The sequence below is a fragment of the Somniosus microcephalus genome, chromosome 2 (genome assembly GCF_052327205.1).
Source record: "Somniosus microcephalus isolate GS21.2 chromosome 2, FLI_Smic_1.0, whole genome shotgun sequence".
Classification (NCBI taxonomy): domain Eukaryota; kingdom Metazoa; phylum Chordata; class Chondrichthyes; order Squaliformes; family Somniosidae; genus Somniosus; species Somniosus microcephalus.
In genome coordinates this window covers 140,437,325-140,462,393 of record NC_140988.1, presented here as the reverse complement: position 1 = coordinate 140,462,393, position 25,069 = coordinate 140,437,325, and the positions used below count along the sequence as shown (strand labels likewise).

At 47.1% G+C, this 25,069-nt stretch overlaps 1 protein-coding gene across 7 annotated transcripts in view; it reads right to left on the bottom strand.

The window, feature by feature from the left end:
• The window catches only part of prdm5 (PR domain containing 5), a 473,803-nt gene that overhangs the window by 178,961 nt on the left and 269,773 nt on the right, over window positions 1-25,069 (bottom strand). For all 7 annotated transcript variants that reach the window (XM_085963116.1, XM_085963128.1, XM_085963123.1 and 4 more), the window contains one exon: window positions 4,475-4,568. In XM_085963116.1, the coding sequence (XP_085819242.1) occupies window positions 4,475-4,568 (94 nt within the window). The remainder of the gene's footprint in view (window positions 1-4,474; window positions 4,569-25,069) is intronic.

The following is a 25,069-nucleotide window of genomic DNA, read 5'->3' as shown; positions in this document are numbered from 1 at the left end:
CAGTTATACAGGGTACTGGTGAGGCCACACCTGGAATACTGCGTACAGTTTTGGTTTCCATATTTAAGAAAAGATATACTTGCTCTCGAGGCAGTTCAGAGAAGGTTCAATCGGTTGATTCCGGAGATGAGGGGGTTGACTTATGAGGAAAGGTTGAGTAGGTTGGGCCTCTACTCATTGGAATTCGGAAGAATGAGAGGCGATCTTATCGAAACATATAAGATTGTGAGGGGGCTTGATTGGGTGGATGCGGTGAGGATGGTTCCACTGATGGGTGAGACTAGAACTAGGGGGCATAATCTTAGAATAAGGGGCTGCCCTTTCAAAACTGAGATAAGGAGAAACTTCTTCACTCAATGGGTAGTAAATCTATGGAATTTGCTACCTCAGAGAGCTGTGGAAGCTGCGACATTAAATAAATTTAAAACGGAGATTGACAGTTTCCTAGCTGATAAGGGAATTAGGGGTTACGGGGAGCGGGCAGGGAAGTGGACGTGAGTCTAGGTTCGGATCAGCCATGATCCTATTGAATGGCGGAGCAGGCCCGAGGGGCCGTGTGGCCTACTCCTGCTCCTACTTCTTATGTTCTTATGTTAGTAAACCCCTACCATATTCCATTTTCAATTTGACCAAATCAAAGCAAAGTAGTAATCCTAAATTTACTGATTAAATGAAGTACTGCATCCAAGAAATATAGCAGATCATTTTCCCCTCACATTAAATTAAGAAAACATATTCTCACTTTTCGGTCTTATTGTCCCACACACTTCTCCAGATTTATATCTATATATATAAATCGGTACTTCTGTCATTCTGTCTATCTGTCTATCTGTCTGTCTGTCTATCTGTCTATCTGTCTGTCTGTCATCGCGTGTGCGTTGCGGGTATGCACTCGAAAGTTACAGGGCGTACCTACGCGCGCGTTACCTCCAAAGAAAGCTTACGCTTCCGAGACGGTTTTAAGCGTATTTACGTTTCGGCCGGGCTAAAATCCCGCCCGCGGTATCCCAAAAACCTTCAATGTTCCGCTCATTAGCATCTCATTATCCGCTCATTAGCGACAGAGTGACCTCGAGCTCGACCAATCGTACGCCGGGTTGCTGGCGTGTGCCGCCGGGCCAATCGGTGCGCGTGTGGCCGGGCTTTATCGTTCTGAACCGAGGTGAGTCGCCGCCATCTTGATTCCAAACTTTTCCTTTCTTTTTCCCGCTTTCTGCGTCTTAAAAAAAAACGTTGCTTTTAAAACACATATTGTTTTAAAAAAAAATGATTTAGAAAGTAATTAACTTATCTAATCTCATTAATTTTCCTACCTTTCCCGTTTTTCCAGGTAGGCCTAGAAGCCTCGGCGTCTCCTCCGCACCCACGCCCGAGCTAGGCACCTCCCAGCCCCACTCGAAGGCTGGAGGGCCGAGCCTCAGCCCAGCGCCGCTAGGGTGCGTGCGCAGCAGGAGCTGAGACGTCTCTGGCTCGGCCGGGGGGCGGGGCTTGCTGAGCGTCCAGCGTTACCCTGGCAATCGGGCCCGCCGGACGTCTCGCACAGCCGCAATCGGCGGTCTTCACCTGGGGGGGGGGGGGGCCGCGACCCTCGGGGGGGGGGGGGGCGCGACCCTCGGGGGGGGGGGCCGCGACCCTCGGTGGGGGGGGGTGCCGCGCGCGCAGCAGGAGCAGCTGAGACGCGGCGTCTCTCTCTCTGGCTTGGTCAGCGTCACGGTTGCCCTGGCAACCGGGCCCACCGGCCGAGAGAGACGCCGCGTCTCAGCTCCTGCTGTGCGCGCAATCGGCGGTCTTCACCTCGGGGGGGGGGCGGCCGCGACCCTCGGGGGGGGGTGCCGCGCGCGCAGCAGGAGCAGCTGAGACGCGCCGTCTCTCTCTCTGGCTTGGTCAGCGTCACGGTTGCCCTGGCAACCGGGCCTACCGGCCAAGAGAGACGCCGCGTCTCAGCTCCTGCTGGCGCGCAATCGGCGGTCTTCACCTCGGGGGGGGGGGGGCCGCGACCCTCGGGGGGGGGGCGCCCCCCGCCCTCCCTTCCCCCTACCTTTTCCCCCCTCCCCGCCCTCCCCCCTCCCTTCCCCCTGCCCTTCCCCCCCCGCCCTCCCTCCCCCCTCCCTTCCTCCCCCCCGCCCTCCCTTCCCCGCCCTCCCTCCCTTCCCCGCCCTCCCCCCCCGCCCTTTCCCCTCCTCCCTCCCTTCCTCCCCCCCTCCCCGCCCTCCCTTCCCCCCCTCCCCGCCCTCCCTTCCCCTCCCTCCCCCCTCCCCTCCCCCTCTTCCCTCCCCCCCTCCCCCTCTTCCCTCCCCCCCTCCCCCTATTCCCTCCCCCTCTCTTCCCCCCAGTCGCGCTCTCTCTTCCCCCCAGTCGCGCTCTCTCTTCCCCCCAGTCGCTCTCTCTCTTCCCCCCAGTCGCTCTCTCTCTTCCCCCCAGTCGCTCTCTCTTCCCTCCACTCGCTCTCTCTCTCTCTTCCAACAACAACATTCCCTCGAAAAAGCCTCGGCTCCGCCGGGCACTTCAGCTAGTCTATATATATAAATCGGTACTTCTGTCATTCTGTCTTTCTGTCTATCTGTCTATCTGTCTTTCTGTCTTTCTGTCTGTCTATCTGTCTATCTGTCTATCTGTCTGTCTGTCATCGCGTGTGCGTTGCGGGTATGCACTCGAAAGTTACAGGGCGTACCTACGCGCGCGTTACCTCCAAAGAAAGCTTACGCTTCCGAGACGGTTTTAAGCGTATTTACGTTTCGGCCGGGCTAAAATTGCGCCCGTGGTATCCCAAAAACCTTCAACATTCCGCTCATTAGCATCTCATTATCTGCTCATTAGCGACAGAGTGACCTCGAGCTCGACCAATCGTACGCCGGGTTGCTGGCGTGTGCCGCCGGGCCAATCGGAGCGCGTGTGGCCGGGCTATATCGTTCTGAACCGAGGTGAGTCGCCGCCATCTTGATTCCAAACTTTTCCTTTCTTTTTCCCGCTTTCTGCGTCTTAAAAAAAACGTTGCTTTTAAAACACATATTGTTTTTTAAAAAAATGATTTAGAAAGTAATTAACTTATCTAATCTCATTAATTTTCCTACCTTTCCCCGTTTTTCCAGGTAGGCCTAGAAGCCTCGGCGTCTCCTCCGCACCCACGCCCGAGCTAGGCACCTCCCGGCCCCACTCGAAGGCTGGAGGGCCGAGCCTCAGCCCAGCGCCGCTAGGGTGCGCGCGCAGCAGGAGCTGAGACGTCTCTCTCTGCCGGGGCTTGCTGAGCGTCCAGCGTTACCCTGGCAACGGGCGCAATCGGCGGTCTTCACCTCGGGGGGAGGGGGGCGGCCGCGACCCTCGGGGGGGGGGGGCCGCGACCCTCGGGGGGGGGGCCGTGACCCTCGGGGGGGGGGCCGCGCGCGCAGCAGGAGCAGCTGAGACGCGGCGTCTCTCTCTCTGGCTTGGTCAGCATCACGGTTGCCCTGGCAACCGGGCCCGCCGGCCGAGAGAGACGCCGCGTCTCAGCTCCTGCTGCGCGCGCAATCGGCGGTCTTCACCTCCGGGGGGGGGGGTCGCGACCCTTGGGGGCCGCGACCCTCGGGGGGGGCGCCCGCCGCCCTCCCTCCCCCCCGCCCTCCATCCCCCCCTCCCCTCCCCTCCCCCGCCCTTCCCCCCCGCCCTCCCTCCCCCTGCCCTCCCTTCCCCCCTCCCTCCCTTCCTCCCCCCCCTCCCTCCCTTCCTCCCCGCCCTCCCTTCCCCGCCCTCCCTTCCCCTCCCTCCCCTCCCCCCTGCCCTCCCTTCCCCCCTCCCTCCCTTCCTTCCCCCCTCCCCTCCCCCCGCCCTCCCTTCCCCGCCCTCCCCCTCCCTCCCTTCCCCGCCCTCCCCCTCCCATCCCCCCCGCCCTCCCTTCCCCTCCCCCTCCCATCCCCCCTGCCCTCCCTTCCCCTCCCCTCCCCTCCCTCCCCCCTCCCCTCCCTCTCTTCCCCCCACCCCTCTCCTCCCTCTCTTCCCCCCAGTCGCTCTCTCTCTTCCCCCCAGTCGCTCTCTCTCTTCCCCCCAGTCGCTCTCTCTCTCTCTCTTCCAACAACAACATGCCCTCGAAAAAGCCTCGGCACTGCCGGGCACTTCAGCTAGTTATACCATATACTCACACACACACTTACACAAATTCTGTTAGTTTTTGTTTTTAACTGTTTCAACATATTAGTCAAACGTGCTGACTGTTACCAGGACGCTGGCAATGGGATTCGCCACCCAGCTGATAGCAGCAGATTCAGATCAGCATGGCTTTCCGTCACTGCTAATAAGATGCATCTGATTTCCACTTGCCACTTCTCCATAATGGTGCAACCAAGGTTGGAAATACAAGGTTGGTTGTTTGCAACTTGCTGCAAGCTTATGGCCCCACATTCTATAGGTCAGCATATCAAAGCAGCAGCATACTGTGCCCTCATTCTTTGAAGAAAAGACCAACTAATCTGAGTGAATCTCCCCAATAATGCTCAATATGTACCTGTGTGGCTTCGAATGTGCACACGTAAGGTTCCATTGCTGGCAAATTTCTGTCCACAATATGGACAAATCTTCTCCTTCTCTCCAGTATGCGTCTGAAAGACAAAAGGTAAGCAGCACTCAGTTCAACTGGCACTCGACGAACATGCTGAAGCACTTGTTGATAGCACACAAATCTGAAGCTGGCTTATTATGCATTTTTATATTTAATTTGCCTGCAGTATTTACATCATCTTCTCCTTAATAGTTGACAATTCTTTGTAGTCTGTAGCATACATATGAAACAACGCTGAATATGAACTAATGCTAGGACGCAGGAAGTGATGCCGCCTCCTCCTGAGGCCCACCATTACAGATGCCAGTCTTCAGCCAGAGTCTGGCAGCACCCAGAATATCTATAGGGTTAAAAGATGCTGGAAATACAGTGGCAATTACTATTTTGCTCATAAATATTATGTGCAAAGGATTTGTAACTATAATATAATTTCATCCTGAATCTAAGGTAATTTCTAATTTACAACAAAGATGTACCTCCAGAAGTGTTTTTTCACGAACTGCTGTATTCTCTCCTCACACCAACCTTACATGCTCCAATTTTATTTTGGTATAGATAACACATTTGAGACAAATTGATTGCATATACAATACTGGACCTAAAATATGATACTAATTTGGCAAGATACACCTATAAGGTGTCAGTAAATAATTGAAAATAAATCTTCTGAATTTGATGGTAGCATAAAGTTTCATAAACCTTATTTTTCTTTACTTTGATTCCCCTATATTTTTTTGAGTCTGCTTCTGCTCTAACCAAGGACCTTGTCAGAGAAGCCAGATTCTTAAGTCAGTATTTTCCCAGATGCTCTGCTTCTTGAGATTTCTAGTCTAATGACACATCTAAGAATCCATTAAAACTGTGTATGCATGGTGTAACAGTAGGAGTTCCGCTGGGTGAAGCTATCCCTCTAGGTCTGCCGCCTTGTCATATCGCAGGCCTTCTCTGGGAAATTTGGTACTTTCACCCAGCACAGACCCCAGCAAGAATTGCCATCAGAATATCTTCAGCATTAAGATCTGGTGTTTACAGATCCCACTTGATTTTCCACTCCCACTGGGCCCCTTCTGCTCCATTTATTCCTGCATTGCACCTCAGGTCTCAAGGAACCTGATATTTAGTGCATTATGTTGTGGAAGGTGGTATATCACAAGTGCTACACTGAGTATTTCAGGGGCTGTTATGTACTGCTTGGAGCTTCATACGTCTGAGTATTAAAAGGAGGAACTCCTCAACCTTTTGGTTCCAGGAGCTAAAGTTTTAAGTCAAAATTTCAACTAAGGTGGTGTATTCATAGAGGGCTAGTTTGAAAGAAGCTCCATTTATCTTGGCATTTTTGTTGTCATCTCCATGGAAATGGAAATACTACTCATTCCTAATAGCAAATGAAATCTGACAAAAAATTCATTTTTAACTGATCCCTGGAGCTATAGATGCTGAGAGAATTCCAATATTATGTGAGTAATGCAACGCATATAAATCATATTTTTTTTTCAAATTGAATATTGCACAAATTTAAGTTTATAGATTTATGACTCTTAAGATGACTGCTCTAAGACTACATTTTAATTTGTAGATTTCAATATAATAAGCTGCAAAACCTCTTTTCTGAATGTAAATGTGATTTGATGAACTTAATACAGATTCACATTGAAGAAGAGATTTGTAAAGGTTAAAAAAATATTGTTGTCACTAAAATATTGTTGTCACTAAAGCATACTGTTTATTCTGTGAAATTTTAATAGTATGTCCACTTGAATTATGGAAAACACTCAATAACACAATTATAAAATTTGTCCTTCCAAGCATGGGTTGCGTCTGGAGAGGGCACATTGAGGTATATAACACTAGAGTGAAGTGTGATAGAAGTAGAGATATGTCTTGCTTCCCAACCTAAAACATTAAATTTTAGATAAGCTAATATACTGTGAATTCCCCTCCTTCAAGTGCCTGTTTCCATACTGCGGCACTAAGTCAAGATTCTGTGGAGCAAAGAAGCATGCACATTACATTCAATAAAGCCTCAGTTAAAAAATTCAGAAAAGGAATATAACTTTTCAGGTTCTTGATTATTTTTAAAGCAGTTGAAAGAATAGCATGTTGCTGATTGTGAGATTAATTTTGCTTCTGTGTAATTATGCAGGATTCTACAAATAGCAAATGGCCAGCCTATCTGTTTTTATGGTGGTACTGGGTGAGAGAGAACTGTTTTAATGAGACCAGTGATTCAGTTACTTTCACTGAACAGTGTCAGTGGATTTTTAACATCCACTTGAACTGGCAGATGGTACCTTGGACATCTTAGCTGAGGAATGGCACATCTGGCATTGTTGCACTCCCTCAGTTCCATACTGGAGTGTAGCCTAGATTATGTGCTCAGGTCCTGTTGTGGGGTTTGAAACCACAATCTATGGACTCAAAGACAAGAGCACTGCTGACTGAGCTGAACTGACATTCAGACAGTGGAGTTGAAGGAAGCAGTATAAAATGATAAGTTTATTATTGCGGCTGAAAGCAATATTCCATCCTTCAGTTAACACATTAAACTGAGGTCCTATTTGCCTGTTCCGGTGGTTCAAGTAGATGTGAAAGATCCCACGTTATTATTCAAAGAGGGACAGAGTTCTCCAGGTGACATGACTAATATTCCTTCTTCAACAAACAGCACCAAAAACAGATTAACTGATCATTCACTTCATTGCTTTTGTGAGAGGTTGCTGCTGCAAAAATGTCTGCCACTTTCACAAACATATCAACAGTTACTACACTTCAAAAGTAATAAATTGCGTGAAATGCTTTGATAGACCTCAATATAAGAAGGGATTATATAAATGCAAGTATTTTCCTTTTTTTCTGTTAACAATTTTCCATAATTGTTGTTAAATAATAAAATCTATCAGCAGAGCTATTGGCAATGAAGCTACCAATGAACATTACCACCACCAAACCAAATGATCAGATTCGGACCTCACCTGAGCCCACACACATGAACCAAAATAAAACACTTATAAGAACATAAAAAGCAGGAGCAGGAGTAGGCCATACGGCCCCTCGAGCCTGCTCTGCCATTCAATAAGGTCATGGCCGATCTTCAGCCTCAGCTCCACTTTCCCATCCGATCTCCATACCCCTTGATTCCCCTAGAGTCCAAAAATCTATCTATCTCAGCCTTGAATATACTCAATGACTCAGCATCCACAACCCTTCCAAAGATTCACAACCCTCTGAGTGAAGAAATTTCTCCACATCTCAGTCTTAAAAGGCCGACCCCTTATTGCGAGACTATGCCCCCAGTTCCAGACTCTCCAGCCAGGAGAAACAACCTCTCAGCATCTACCCTGTCAATCCCCCGCAGAATCTGATAGGTTTCAATGAGATCACCTCTCATTCTTCTAAGCTCCAGAGAGTATAAGCCCAATCGACCCAATCTCTCCTCGTGGGACAACCCTCTCATCCCAGGGATCAATCTAGCGAACCTTCGTCGCACCGCCTCCAAGGTAGGTATGTCCTTTCTCAGATAAGGAGACCAAAACTGTACACAGTACTCCAGGTGTGGTCTCACCAAAGCCCTGTACAATTGTAGTAAGACTTCCTTACGCTTGTACTTCAACCCCCTTGCAATAAAGGCCAACATGCCATTTGCCTTCTTAATTGCTTGCTGTACCTGTTTGCTAAATTTCTGTGTTTCCTGCACGAGGACACCTAAATCTCTCTGAACACCAACATTTAATCGTTTCTCACCATTTAAAAAATATCCTGTTTTTCTATTCTTCCTACCAAAGTGAATAACCTCACATTTCCCCACATTATATTCCATCTGCCACCTTATTGTCCACTCACTTAACCTGTCTATATCCCTTTGCAGGCTCTTTGTGTCCTCCTCAGAGCTTACTTTCCCACCCAGCTTTGTTTCATCAGCAAACTTGGATATATTGCACTCAGTCCCTTCATCTAAGTCATTAATATAGATTGTAAATAGCAGAGGCCCAAACACTGATCCTTGCGGTACCCTGCTAGTTACAGTCTGCCAACCGTAAAATGACCCGTTTATCCCTATTCTGTTTTCTGTCCATTCACCAATCCTCTATCCATGCTAATATATTACCCCAACCCCATGAGTTCTTATTTTGCGTAGCAGCCTTTTATGTGGCACCTTATCGAATGCCTTTTAGAAATCCAAATATACTAGATCCACTGGTTCTCCTTTATCTACCCTGCTAGTTACATCCTCAAAAAACTCTAATACAGGAAACTCTCGTTTAAACGGCACCTAAATATCCGGAATTCTCTATTAACCGGCAAAATTCTCGCTCCGAAAACACCTCAATAACCGGCAATGTTGCCGATTCCGAGTCTCCAGCGGTGGCCGAGTTAGTCAGTGGGGGTAGTTCTCCAAACTGCCACGACTTGGCCTCTTGGCGCTATCGGAAGTCGGAGCACCTCAAAAACCCTGTATCAGGAGTCTGACTCTCCCACGCTGCCAGTAGTCTCTTCTGATACGCCATTTTACAGGGGTACAGTACTGTCTGTCTCTCACGCTGCTGGTAGTCATTGGATTGCATTATGGAAATCCCAAAAGTTGGTCCAAGCAAAAGGAAGAGAGTGGTGTTAACTTTAAAACAGAAAATCGATATATGCCAATGACTAGAAAGGGGAGAGAAGCGTATCAACATTATGAATGAATTCAAAATCAGTTCTACATCAAATCGCAGAAGGATAAGCTGCTCAAGTTTTATTCAAGCTCGGAGACATCTCAGAGTATAGAGAAACGGTGTACGCTTCGTAAGCCTAAGCTTGAAGAGCTGGATACTGTGCTTTATGAGTAGTTTTCTCTTAAGCGTTCAGAGGGTGTTCCGATTTCCGGACCCATGCTAATCGAAAAAGCGAAGGATTTCAACACAAAGATGGAGCTCACTGACAAGTGTGCTTTCTCTGAGGGATGGCTAACGTGAAAGGTCACACTTTGAGACAAGCCTGGTGCAAATTGTGGCCTTCTGTAATGTTTGCTGAAGGTTCTTCTTCAGAGGAGGAATTTCATGGGTTCAATGTTCGTCCCAAGAGGACTACAGTAATGGAAGTGGCTGGCATGGTGAAAAATGTAGGCCCAGCAAACCCTCTATGTCACCTCAGTGAAAGTGATATTGAGCAGTGGGTTGATGCAGATAGAGAAGTTGCTGTTGTGCATATGCTAAGTGATGATGAAATAATGGAGAATGTTTTGAATCCAAAGAAAGAAAAGTGAGATGAAAAGTGAAGAGGATGAGATTTCTGAAGAGAACAAGATTTCTTGGGCTAAAGCTGCAGAAGATTTTGTTTCATTACTCAAATTTGCTGAAAGCCATTCTTGCTATTCTGCCCAAGAAGTTATGCACCTCCATATTCTGCATTCCACCTTTCTACAAAGGCAAGAGTCCACTAAGCAAGCAGACACATGTTTAAGAAAGCTTCCAAAAGAGTTGGAGCAGTGGAAGTGCCTGAAGAATCTGTTGAAATGCATGATCTTGATGACCCAGCTGACATGGATATTCCTGATGAACCAGTTGACTTGGAATAAGTGTACAGTCAGCCACCATACTTTATACTGTACTGTACAGTCGTTTATAAGTTTTGTTTTACTGTTAAGTAATTAAAGAGTTATGGATTACCCTCAACTGACAGTACTGTACTTAATCAAGCATCTTCCGCCATCCATTTAACACAACATTCTGTAGTACCCAATTACTGTATACTGCACATTTCTTGATTTTTTTATTTTTATTTGTTAAAAATAGCCTCGGTAGATAACCCTCTCCGTCATCCGGAATTTTTAATAAACCGGCAACACACCAGTCCCGTCGGTGCCAGATACCAAAGAGTTTCCTGTAAATTTGTTAAACATGATTTCCCTTTCATAAAACCATGTTGACTCTGCCTAATCATATTACGATTTTCTAAGTGCCCTGTTACCACTTCCTTAACAATGGATTCCAGCATTTTCCCGACCACTGATATCAGGCTAACTGTAGTTACTTTAAGTTCCTCACTCTTATTTGCCCCTTGGTTCTCTACTATTTTTGGTATGCTTTTTGTGTCTTCTACTGTGAAGACAGATACAAAATTTGTTTGAAGTCTCTGCCATTTCCTTATTCCCCATTATAATTTCACCTGTCTCAACCTCTAAGGGACCAACCTTCCTTTTGCTACTCTCTTCCTTTTTACATACTTGTAAAAGCTCTTCCAATCTGTTCTTTATTATATTTATAAATCAGCAAGAATATGACAGCAGCACAAAAATCTGAAAAACTAGGTTAATTTATAGATCGAACCAGCCAAATTGTTAAATGCTTTGTCATAACACTTACTGTGGCTCAAGTTATTCACCCACATCAGGAACATTGTTGACTCAGACTGACCCATGGATCAATGGAGATGTCAGAGCTAGTGAGTGGTGTTTAATCCAAAAGATCTAGAGCATGACTTTCTTTTTTCTCTGAGAATCACTGAAACTGCTGAGTTTCTTGGTTCGACAATTTTAATCTGGCTAAAAAATGTGGCAGCACCCTACCTTGTTCCAATGTCCAAAGATCTAACACTACATCTTTGTGTTCTTTTATGCTTCAAAATCCTTTAAGCCATTGACAAGTCAACCAATGGTTCATTCATTTGAATGTGCATTTTATTTATTTTATTCATAACTAACACTTCTAAATTGATATTTCTGCTTTATGTCCATCCTTTCCATATTAAGTGTGACAGATTTGTCAACCGTCAATTCATTTATTTGAGTGTGTGAGCTGCCAGCAACAACTGGGTTGGTCAAAGCTGCCACCAGGATTCAAGTACATATGCTTTAAATCTGCCACTGTTTGCTGCTACATTGGCCAGAATTTTCCCCTAAAAAAAGGGGTTTTTGGGGCGTGGGGGTGGTTAAATTGTTAAAAATGAGATTTCCGACCTGATCCCGCCTCCAACCTGCCCACTTCTGGTTTTGCCGGAGGTGGGAGGCAGGCGACCAACCCGCTCCCAGGGGTCATTACCTCAATTTAAATATTATAATGAGGCTGGAAGCCTCTTTTTCCCTGTTCATTTTGTGATTAACTGCCTGTGGACGGGTTTCACACAATTCATGAAACCCGGCAGTTAAACAGAGGCGGGGACTGCTGCATCCAGGAGGTAAGTGGATTTATACCTACCTCCTGGATCCAGGGTCCCGACCATACCCACCCCCCGCAATCGGAGACTCCCCCCACGAGGCCTCCAATCTCATTCCCAGGCCTCCCCCCACAACAATGATGATGAGGCCAGCCACAATCAAACTGGTGGCCAGCCCCGATCCTCCGCACCCCCTCACCCCCGATCCCTGGCCGACTCCCCCCCCCCACGATCCCCGCTTGCATGCCGATCCCCGATCACCCTACCCCACCGTGGTCCCCGACCACCTCCCGTCGCCTGCAGTTCCCCGACCGCGCCCCCCAATCCCCTACCAATCCTGCAACACTCCCCCACCCGCCAATCCTCTCTTCACCCCCTCCTGATTGCCGACACCCCTTCTGCCAACTGCCGACCCCCTTCTGATTACCGACCCACCCACCGCTGTTTGCCGACTCCCCACCCACAATCCCTCCTCCGGACCGACCTCTCAAGCTGGCTGGCTGCAGGCAGGAAACAGAGGCCTCATATTCAAATTAGGCCCTGCTGGTAAAGCCAGCCACGCGCCTCATACCACCACTCCCCACCCCCCCACCCCACCCGCACCCAACCCGCCTCCCTGAAGAAAGTTCTAGTTATTGTGATTGTTTGTTGCACGCCCTGCTCACCCCACCCCAGTATAAAACACTTTACTATATTTTCTGATCATGCTACTTAACAGGACGTCTATAACTGAGTCTGTGAAACAGAATTTACAATATTTTAAGTGGCCCTTTTGACTAAGCTTGACGCACTCCACGGTTGAATGAATATAAAGTTCACCATTTATGCTGGCTCTGTGCCAATGTAAGTTCATAAGATGTGTCAAAGCAGCATTATTACAGGGTCCTAACTGGCTAGTTTCCTTTCATTGAAGCACGTAAACTTCTTAAGTTAAATGACACAAAAACATCCATTTAGATTTGAGTGCATTATTTTGAACAATATGAGAGCAATTAAATCTTTATTCATAAAAACAAAAAAAGATACTCACTAAAAGAATAGAACTGTTTACCAGCTGCTTTCTGTGATGTTGTCTCTCGAGAGACTCGCTTTGTTTTCTTTTTCTCTCCCGGTTGCTTTTACTTTAATGTAGACACTGATTATTTTCTCTCCTCGATGCTGTCTCTCTCTTCTCTGACTTCTCATTCTTAGAATACAGCAGGGTCCAACTCCACTCTCCCTCAGTCTCTTTTTCTTCCCGTCCATCTTTTTCTAACTCTTTCTGTCTCTTTGGTTTTGCTACACCACTCTTGCTTTCTCATTTATTTAAAGGCACCAACATCCTCTCTTTTACCATGTTGTGTTACTTGGGCGGGCAGCCAATAATCGAGCAGGTATTCAGATTCTTCCCAAAGAAAATCAACTGATTTCCGTACTCCGAAAGTGTTCCATCACACGCCATGAGGCTCCAGCAGCTGAAGCTATCAGAATGCACTGCTACCAATATCTTGTATTGTATTAGAAAAACATAGACAGGACCTCCCGCCTCCAGAATATATATGCACAGCTGTGAATGCAATTACCATTTTGGACAGCCCCTTTTGCCAGTGTGGGGAATGAATGACCAAACTTGAGATGTGATTGATAGGGTGTGACAATTCTGCCTAGTAATAACATGCACCAAAATGTTGATTTCATGCTGCTACTCTGGACATTAACAGTATAACAGAATAGAAAACTAATTGGCCTAGAAATTGGGTTGGGGCGCCAAAGTGGCGCAAAAGTCGCCTGAGCGCAGGATTTAGCGCAGCGTTCGAGGCTTTAGCGATCGTCAGATGTTCAGTTTCATTGCTCCTCGAGGGACACGGGGCGAGGCTCAAGGTGCTCCGCATCCCTCTTAGGGCGCTGAAACTGAATATCGCAGCGCAACGTGCCGCAGCGCCACACACTACGGCACAGCACGCTGTGGTACTGCAGGCCTTCCTCCCACTGTTAAGGGCAAGGTGCCTGCAACAGCGCGATCCCCGCTCGCGAGTGCCAGCAAATGAGCCCGGCACCAAGGAGAAGTGCCGGGCTCTCGGGAAACAGCCAGCAATGCCGCGGGGGGGTGGTTAGGAGGTCGGGGACGGAGGTGCTGGCAGGCAGCCGCCCCGCACCTCCACCTTAACTTGCGCCGCTGCCGGCACAGTAAGGCCCCATGAATCGGGCGCGGGTAGCGAGCGGCGCAACTGCGGCGTTCGCTACCAAATATCGCGAACGGGGCGCGAATGGGGCGCTGCGCACACCGATGACGCCATCGGTGGCGGCGCAGCGCAAATGCCTAACACCACCATTAGCGCCCCTACTGAATATCGCGGGAGACGCAGCCAGTGGCGCTACCACCACTGACTGCCTCTTTAGGCGCTAACAGGTGGCGCCACTCACCCAATTTCTCCCCCATTATATATTATATATAGATATAATCTATATGTAATATACATTTTTATCTAAAATACGCATTTTGTAAATATATATCTAATGGGGTTTTCTCTCTAAATAACTTTATTAATATTTAGATTAACTTGAAACAGGATTTATGTGCCCATTAGCAAAACAAGTTCATATAACAAAGAGAACTGGTTGGCAGAGAGAAAGCAAAGAGTTGGAATAAACGGGTCTTTTTCCGAGTGGCAGGCAGTGACTAGTGGGGTGCCGCAGGGATCGGACCTTGGGCCCCAGCTATTCACAATATATATTAATGATCTAGACAAGGGAACTAGATGTAATATCTCCAAATTTGCAGATGACACAAAGCTGGGTGTGCGTGTGTGCTGTGAGGAGGATGCCAAGAAACGCCAGGATGATTTGGACAGGTTGGGTGATTGGGCAAAAGCATGGCAGATGCAATATAACGTGGATAAATGTGAGGTTATCCACTTTGGTGGCAAAAACAGGAAGGTAGGATTATCTGAATGGCAATAGATTGGGAGAAGGGGAAGTGTAACGAGACCTGGGTGTCCTTGTGCACCAGTCGCTGAAGGTAAGCATGCAGGTGCAGCAGGTGGTTAAGAAGGCAAATGGTATGTTGGCCTTCATAGCGAGAGGATTCGAGTACAGGAGCAAGGATGTCTTACTGCAGTTGTACAGGGTCTTAGTGAGACCACACCTTGAGTATTGTGTGCAGTTTTGGTCGCCTTATCTGAGGAAGGATGTTCTTGCCATGGAGGGAGTGCAGCGAAGATTCACCAGACTGATACCTGGGGTGGCAGGAATGACATATGAGGAGAGATTGGGTCGATTGGGCTTATATTCGCTGGAGTTTAGAAGAATGAGAGGGGATCTCACTGAAACTTATAAAATTCTGACAGGACTGGACAGTCTAGATGCAGGAAGGATGTTCCCGATTGTCGGGGAGTCCAGAATCAGGGATCACAGTCTAAGGATAAGGGGTAGGCCATTTAGGACAGAAATGAGGAGGAATTTCTTCACCCAGAGAGTGGTGAACCTGTGGAATTCTCTACCACAGAAGGCAGTAGAGGCCAATTCATTAAATATATTCAAGAAGGAGTTGGATATATTTCTTAAAGTTAAAGGGATCAAAGGGTATGGGGAGAAAGCAGATACTGAAATTGGATGATCAGCCATGATCGCATTGAATGGCGGAGCAAGGCTCGAGGGGCCGAATGGCCTACTCCTGCTCCTATCTTCTATGTTTCTATGTAAAGCAGGCAGGTCACTGGGAGAGTTTAATTATCTAAATGCAATATTAATTTGTCCAAGGCAAATACACAATGCTCAAGTGTACCTGGCACAAGAATTATTGAGATGAGTAAGTTTCAATCATTGTTCCCTCACTTATTTTGAAGCCACTGTTTCATCTCATTGCACTGTACACAGGTTCTGTTTCAGCCGGGAAAAGTTTCTCATCCACAGTAACAGGATTCAGCCTGAACACCTGCAGGTGCAGCCAAGCTCATCGCATGTACTCGCAGTCAGAGGTTTATGATGTTACATGCATTAGGCTATCAGCCTCTTTGGTTCGCAGGCAAGGTTTATTAACAAGAGACCTTAAAACAGCCATAATTTTGTATGAAAGTAATAGATAAATATTGTAAAGGCAATTAACAAGACTTCATTACAATTGTTTAATGGTCTTGAAACTATAACAATTATGTTGCCATTAAACTGCACTTTTGGCACTGGCAACACACTAGATTTTGTTATTCAGGTGTTGAATTGCAGTAACACATGGTCTGCACCAATGTAAGAGAGAGACTACCTTCAAGAAGTGACTTTGTGCTATTTTTCCATTGCAACAATTACAAAAAACTGGTTACAAATGTAGGCAACATCACTTACATCTATTCTAATTCGACGGACTGAAAGAGCTGACATTAGAAAGGTGGCATTCAGAGCGAAAATCTGAGTAAAAAGCATGGAGATCTGTCATCCCTCCCCAAAATTCAAGCGGCAGCAAGCTGCCCAGTCCTCACTCACACTGCAACAGCAATGCTGATGGTACTGCACTGGGTAAGATTCCAAGCTGGGAGAGTTTGGGGGGAATTTTTCAGGGGGTCAGCGGGTGCGGTTGGTGGCAGGTCGGGTGGGAAAATCTTTTGTAGACAAAGGGTAGGTAACCCGCTGTCAACCCAACGCTACGCTACTTTCCCAGATGTCGGGTCTGTCAACGCCAAACAGACCCGACATGCAGCAGCGGGGAGGCAATTTAGGTCATTATGACCTTGTTAAGAGCCACTTAAAAAGTATTTTGAGCTCACCTTTAAATTATATGAGGTCGTCCAAGGGTTCCACGCTGCTAGGGGATCACGTCAGGTAAGCACATTGGGAATTGTGTTACCATGAAATCATCTCTTTACTTGACAGCTGCAAATGTGCTATAAAAGCTCCCATCTCACAGTTGTTCACTTTCCAAGCTCAGAAGCTGTTGCTTTCTGCATTTGGAACACAGATTAAGCTTTAGTTTGGAGTAAACTCTGTATCCAGTGTCACCTCATTGCAACAACCTCTCTCACCAATGACAGATCGCTTCTGTCTTCTCAAGTTCACCTGCCATCTATTACATCAGCACCCTTGTGGCTATCTCACCTTGGTCCTCAGAATCCAACGACAATGAGCCCCAACACCAGCAGCACCAGACACACCGGCAGCACCAACAACAACACCAACCTTCTCCGCAATCAACTGATGCTGCACAGGACACAGGGCATAAGCACCCGAGCACATTGCTGCCCAGGAGGCCAGGGATGGCCTCACCATGGCCAGATTTACTTCACTTGACACTGTACACCCACATGGCTGCCACATGATGCGCCAGGTTGGCACCGCCCCTCACCAACACCATAAAGCATCCCTGCAATGCACAAGTCATTCTTTTCACACTCATCACCATTGCGGGGGGGTACCGTTATATCTCACCATTCACTGCAACTCACTAAGCCACTTCCAAAGGTGCACACAGATCTGTCCAAGAACGCAAAGTGTTGAAAATAAAGATTTCAATGGTTGACAGCACATTAACAGAAACTTCACATGAACATTGGCTAAAACACATAAGTGACCTACCCTTGTGCGTTGTTAGTTGGTATGATTGGACTAGGATGAGGGTGAGTGTGAGGGGTGGCTAGTGAGATGGGAAGTGATAATGTCGATAGAGGGAACGGGTGGAGGTGCAAGGTAAGTGTGTGAGAGTAAGGATATGCAGGAGTAGGGTAGGGAAGGCAGAGTGATGGGGATGTGATGAGTGGCACAGCAGGATGAGGTTGAGTGTGGCTTTGCAGTAACATTTTATGATCTACTGAGATCATTGAAAGGTTTGTGCCACTACAGCCAGGTCCTCCTCACGACATCCCTGATTGTGTCCTCCTGTGCAATGTGAAACCAGGCTGTGTTGATCTCCTGGGGAGGTCTCTTCCGCCCATGGGAAAGGAAGAGGACATCCCTGTGTGCTGTGTTTCCCACCATAAGCACATGGAGGGAGTCATGGGAGAGCCTAGGTGCAGCTCTGCACCTTTGTGCAGTGCTTGTCAGTGTTTGCAGCACCTCAATGCTGTAGAACACTGACAGTACCACTGTCAAAATCAATTTGCTCATGGTCCCTTTAAGGAAACCAGCTGATGACACGTCATCAAGTGACATCATCAGACCCACTTCCTTCAGTTAGAAACATAGAAGAAATATAGAAAAATAGGAGCAGGAGTAGGCCATTCGGCCCTTCGAGCCTGCTCCACCATTCAATATGATCATGGCTGATCCTCTATCTCAATACCATATTCCCGCTCTCTCCACATACCCCTTGATGCCTTTTATGTCTAGAAATCTATCTATCTATCTTAAATATATTCAGTGATTTGGCCTCCACAGCCTTCTGTGGTAGAGAATTCCACAGGTTCACCACCCTCTGAGTGAAGAAATTTCTCCTCATTCAGTAAATGTCCTACCCCGTATCCTGAGACTGTGACCCCTCGTTCTAGACCCCCCCAGACAGGGGAAACATCCTCCCTGCATCCAGTCTGTCTAGCCCTGTCTGAATGTTATACATTTCAATGAGATCCCCTCTCATTCTTCTAAACTCGAGTGAATACAGGCCTAGTCGACCCAATCTCTCCTCATACAATGGTCCTGCCATCCCAGGAATCAGTCTGGTGAACCTTCGCTGCACTCCCTCTATAGCAAGTATATCCTTTCTTAGGTAAGGATACCAAAACTGCATACAGTACTCCAGGTGTGGTCTCACCAAAGCCCTGTATAACTGTAGTATGACATCCTTGCTCCTGTACTCAAATCCTCTTGCAAGGAAGGCCAACATATCATTTGCCTTCCTAACTGCTTGCTGCACCTGCATGAATGCTTTCAGTGACTGGTGTACAAGGACACCCAGGTCCCTCTGTACGTCAACATTTCCCAATCTATCACCATTTAAATAATACTCTGCCTTTCTGTTTTCCCTACCGATGTGGATAACTTCATATTTATCCACGTTATACTGCATCTGCCATGTATTTGCCCACACACTCAACTTGTCTAAATCGCCTTGAAGCCTCTTTGTATCCTCCTCACAACTCACAATCCCACCTAGTTTTGTGTTATCAGCAAACTTGGAAATATTACATTTGGTTCCCTCATCCAAATCATTGATATATATTGTGAATAGCTGGGGCCCAAGCACTGATCAGTGTGGTACCCCACTAGTCACCGCCTGCTATCCCGAAAAAGACCCTTTTATTCCTACTCTCTGTTTCCTGTCTGTTAACCAATTTTCAATCCATGCCAGTATATTACCCCCAATCCCATGTGCTTTAATTTTGCACACTAACCTCTTATGTGGGACTTTATCAAAGGCCTTCTGAAAATCCAAATACACCACATCCACTGGTTCTCCCTTCTCTATTCTACCAGTTATATCCTCAAAAAACTCCAGTAGGTTTGTCAAACACGATTTCCCTTTCATAAATCCATGCTGACTTTGTCTAATCCCGTTGATATTTTCTAACTGTCCTGTTATCACATCCTTTATAATAGACTCTAGCATTTTCCGTACTACTGACATTAGGCTAACTGGTCTGCAGTTCCTTGTTTTCTCTCTCCCTCCTTTTTTAAATAGTGGGGTTACATTTGCCACCCTCCAATCTGCAGGAACTGTTCCATCATATATAAAATTTTGGAAGATGACAACCAATGCATCCACTATTTCCATGGCTACCTCTTTTAGTACTCTGGGATGCAGATTATCAGGCCCTGGGGATTTATCGGCTTTCAGTCCCATTAATTTCTCCAGCACTTTTTTTTACTAGTACTAATTTCCTTTAATTCCTCCTTCTCACTAGACCCTTGGTTCCCTAGCATTTCTGGGAAGTTATTTGTGTCCTCTTCCGTGAAGACAGAACCAAAGTATTTGTTTAATTGCTCTGCCATTTCCTTGTTCCCCATTATAAATTCTCCCATTTAGATTTAGGACCCTAGTTTGGACTTCTTCACTTTCCATTTGAATGAAGAATTCTATCATGTTATGGTCACTCTTCCCTAAAGGACCCCGCACAACAAGATTATTAATTAACCCCTTCTCATTGCACAATACCCAATCTAGGATAGCCTGTTCCCTAGTTGGCTCCTCAACGTACTGGTCTAAAAAAAATCTCGTACACACTCCAGGAATTCATCCTCCACAGTATTATTGCTAATCTGGTTTGGCCAGTCTATATGTTGATTAAAGTCACCCATGATTACTGTAGTACCCTTGTTACATGTATCTCTAATAATTTCCTGTTTGATGCCATCCCCTACATTACTACTACTGTTTGGAGGCCTATAGACAACACCCACCATTGTTTTCTGCCCCTTGGTGCTTCTTAGCTCCACCCAGACTGATTCTAGATCTTGATTTTCTGAGCCAATATCCTTTCTCACTATTGTTCTGATTTCATCCTTTACCAACAATGCCACCCCACCTCCTTTTCTTTTTTGCCTGTCCTTCCTAAATATTGAATATCCTTGGTTATTCAGCTCCCAGCCTTGGTCACCCTGCAGCCATGTCTCCGTAATCGCAATTATATTGTATCTGTTTAGATCTATTTGCGCTGTTAATTAGTCCACCTTATTACGAATGCTTCGTGCATTCAGATACAGTGCCTTTAGATTTGTCTTTTTAACATTTGGCCGGGAAACACGCTGGGTGGGCTTAACAAGCCCAATCAACGTAAAATCACTTTGGACAGCGGGCTGGAGCCAGTAGCGAGGTCGGGGCACGTCACCAACCCCGGCTGCACCGGATCCGCCGAGGTCGCAGAAATCGTGGCCTTTGTCTGTGATATTTATATCCAAAATTGCAAACGCATTCTTTACAACACATTTTCAGTTTTACTGCAATAAGTGCACAGAGGAAATGCACCCAGCAAGGTTGTTCCCTCTAGGCAGTTAACATATCCAAGTAACCCAGTGGCAGATCTAAGGGGAAAGTGACTGCATCCCCCTTATCATTTCATGTAAGTCTAAGACATACATCATCTGCATGGATTTTATTTACTGTGCAGGAAAATTGTAGTAAAATTGAAGTGACACGAAGCTCAGGTTACTGCCTTTATCTATCAACCACAAGCTGCACAGTATCATGTAGAATGAAGCCTCCAGTTTCAGTATTTAAATCACAGGCTTCTACTGACTAACAATCTACCTTCCACAAGCAGGAAAATTTATTTTGCACTTTCATTAGCTTGACCATGCGCTAAAACCCAGAACTTGCGATCTGTCAAGAATCCTCTTGCTTGCGAACCGCATGCGCCCCTGGGAGACGTGGGCCTCTGTGTAGTGTATGTAACCGTTCCACCTTTAAGAGAACTATTTTAAGGGTTGCACTACTTTATCTTGGCTGCTGTATACTGTAATACCGGTGGTGACCACACCGGTATATAAGTGCTGTGTAATGATTTATTGGGCAGTTCCGCCCTGATCTTCGACTAGTAAAGACCTGTTAAAATTTACTCTTGTGGTCTGTGTAATAATTCTCATTATAACACACAGACTTAACAGTGGCGACGAGTACGATCTTACCCTGCGGCAGAGATACATCCAATGCAGTTTGACGGGCGTTGAGAGGAGGCATCCGCCCTCATCATCCAGCTGAGAAAAGACGCAGGTCTGAAGAGCAAAGGAAGAATCCTGACACAAAGTCTTCCATCAGCAACAGGCAGTGATCATCCCTTCTACCACGGTGGTGGGTAAGCCGATCAGCGACGAGCAGCAAGTCGGCCACGTTGGCTGTGAAGTAGGGGAGGGAAAAACGGAGGATATAAGGGCGGAGAACTCGACCACGGCCGGGGAAAAGAGCCGGACAGAAGTCGGGGCCAGAGGCGCTGAGACTGGGGCAGCGTAAGGCACGGGAGCCGCGGTGAATGCAAACGCAGCCGGTGTAAAAGACCGGGCTGCAAGCGGGCTGGGAGACACAACAGCGTCGAGAGAGAGCTCGACCGCGACAAACGCAGCCGGTGTAAAAGACCGGGCTGCAAGCGGGCTGGGAGACGCAACAGCGTCGAGAGAGAGCTCGACCGCGACCGGTGAGAAAGGCCGGGCAGCTACCGAGGCCGCGAGGCGCAGCGACCGGGACAGCGTAAGGCGCGGGAGAAAATTTTAAAAAAACGCGGAGAACTCAGCCGCAGCCGGGGGAAAGGACCGGACTGCAAGAGGGGCTGGGAGGCACGATTTGAAAACCGCTGGGGAGGGCGAACGCAGCAATACGGCAATCGCCATTACAGCCAGCAGGGGAGAAAGGCAAACGCGGGAAGCCGCCATTTTCGTAGGCGGGGAAGAAGACAAGCGCGGGAAACCGCCATTAAAAAAAAAAAGTTAAAGAAAAATTTCTCTTTGTTTCTCAAGAAGATTGCGAGGATGCCTAAGCGTGGTAACATCAACAATTTCGATCCCGATGTTGAAGATTGGGCCACGTATGTAGAACGCATAGAGATATATTGTAAGGCAAATAAAATATCAAATGAAGATAAAGCACTAACCTTACTAAACTCAATGGGTGCGAAGACATACGGGCTATTGAAGCATCTTCTATCACCAGCTAAACGGGCGGATCAGACTTTCACTAATATTGTTGCTGTCCTGAAGAATCATTTGAACCCCACACCGCTGATGTTAGCGGAATGATTTAAATTTTATGCGAGAACGCAACTGAAAGAGGAAAGCAACGCGGAGTATTTAATTGAACTGCGTAAGCTAGCGAAATACTGTCAGTTTGGGGAAAGACTGACAGAGGCACTGAGAGACAAATTCGTGTGTGGATTGTCGAAAGAAGGAACACAAAAGCGGTTGCTTGAAGAGAATGATCTTACACTTGATAAGGCTGTCACTATTGCAGCATCGCACGAAGCCGCAGCGAGAGGCACTGCGGAAATGCAGCTGAAGGCAGCGGTACTCAGCGTAGATCAAATGGCTTTGGGTACAACGAAATGTTATCGTTGTGGAAAGACAACACACGATCAGAACCAATGCTGGTTTAAAAACCAGGAATGTAGAAAATGTGGCAAGCTTGGTCACATAGCTAAAGTATGCCGGTCAGGAAAGAAGACCAGCAACAAAAAGTCATCGCAGGAAAAGTGCAGAAGGGTACATAAGGTGGCTGGGAAGAGTTCGGATGAACAGAATTCGGATTCAGACTCCAACAGCAAGGAACTGGGTAGTCTGAGAATTCACAATGGGAGTAAGGAAGCTGACCGACAAACTATCTGGGTCACACTGCAGATAGCAGGAGTCCAAGTGAAGATGGAATGGGACACCGGATCGGCGTTGACGGTCATGAATAAGCAAGATTACAAAAGGTTATTCACACATATTCCCCTACAGGATACGGAGATAGTATTAAAGACATACACGGGGCAAAGAATATACCCCATCGGAAAGATAAAAGTCAAGGTGGTACACAAGGGCAAAGAACACCAAGGAATGGACATATATGTACTACCTGAGGGAGGTCCACCACTTCTGGGACGGGAGTGGATCAGGAAAATAAATATGGACTGGCACTCCCTAAAAGCAATAACGGTAGATTCCGGAAAGAAAAAAAATGTCAAACCTGCACGATTGTCCATAATATTGGATGAGGGCATATGCAGCAGTGACAGTGACAAAGCAGAGAGTGAGAACTCGGTGAAGACAATCAGCTCAGACTCTGGAACTGATGATGGTAAGACCAGCCCATGTGCAAAAGACAAGTCTAAAATGGACTTGCAGACTAATGATGGAAAAACGAAGGAGTGCATAAATGCTTCAGGAGAGAACAAAGTGATGTAAGAAAAAGGAGACTTACCATCAAGTAACTTTAAAGTAAGCTTTAAGTAACTTATAAACACACTATATACAAGAGAGGTCTTTACCATGCCTCTGGTAGAAGCCTCTTACAATACTGAACAGACCAGTATTTATACCAGTCCAACAGGAAGTGACATATGACAGGAAGTGAGGTATGTACACAGTTCATAGTTCACAGTTCATAGTTCACAGGAAGTGATGACATAACTTCCCGGAAGTTAGCATTTTTATCACATTCTTCCCTCCTGCAGGATTAGGAGGCTGTGGTCTACCTTTTGGTCCGCAGCCGTCGAACAAGGAAGAGTCGCACCCGTTTGGATTCCCGTCGTAGAGGGTCGCTGGTCCGCTTACATGCGGTTGGCCATTGGTCAGAGTCTGTGTGGCCTGGATTGCCCTGTGAAGGGTCGGGGAGATCATGGCTTCGAGTACGAGCCCCAATAGGTTCAAAGTCGGACTGCCTCTGTTCAGAGGGAGGTGCAGAGCTGGTCTGTGGCGGATCAGTACTTTCATGCGCGGTACTGGGAGGGTCGCAACCTTGAGCACGGGGTTCTACCGGCACCAAGCTAGTTGGTGTCCGATCAGGATCCTGGAGAGGGGTACCCGATAGGTCCCAAGAGTTTCCTGGTGAAATGCCATCACCCGATGTCCCACTAGGTCCTGGTGGGCAGGGAGCCAGATCCCGTAATGATACGGTAGATTCTCGGCCGTCGGAATATCGTATGTTTGCATAGGTGGGGTTGGCATCGGTTAGTTCAACCTCGTCTACGAGAGGGTCATTTTTAGACGTCCGAACGTATCTTCGGAGTAATACAAGTCCAGGAGTAGTTAGCCATGACGGGAGTGATGTCCCATGAGATGAGCGACGCTGGAATCCAAAGAACCGCTCATGAGGTGTAGTATTTGTGGCTGTAGAAAGCAGGGACCGTATAGAGTGCAATGCATCCGGAAGCACTGTTTCCCATTGCTGGTCTGGTAGGCCCCGAGATCTTAAAGCGAGACGTACGGAATTCCAGATGATACCGTTATACCTCTCTACCTGCCCATTTCCGATGGGATGGTATGGTGTTGTTTTGCTTGTAGCAATTCCCCGTTCTGAGAGGTAGTCCTTGAGTTCCCTTGACATAAAGGATGGACCCCGATCTGAGTGAATATAAGCCGGCATGCCACAGAGAGAAAATACCTGCTCAAGGCAGCAGATTACTGTGGACGCCAGCATATTGGAGCAGGGGAAGGCAAACGGAAAACGTGAATATTCGTCGATCATGGTGAGCAAATATGTGTTCCGAGTTGAAGAGGGCACTGGGCCCTTAAAATCGATGCTAAGTCGTTGCATCGGTTGGGTTGCATGTATGAGTATACCAGCTGAGGGGCGGAAGAACTGAGGTTTTAATTCCGCACAAAGCCGGCATTCTGAGCATATTTTCTTTACATCTCCAGTGGAAAAAGGGAGATTCCGTGATCGTACGAAATGTAGCATGCGCGTAACGCCAGGATGACACAAACCATTGTGGACATCCATGAGAGTGGAGGATGACATAGTGGAGCAGAATGCCCGTGTGAGGGTGTCCGGGGCCACATTCTCCTTGCCAGGCCGATAGAGAATGGTATAACCAAAAGAGGCCAGTT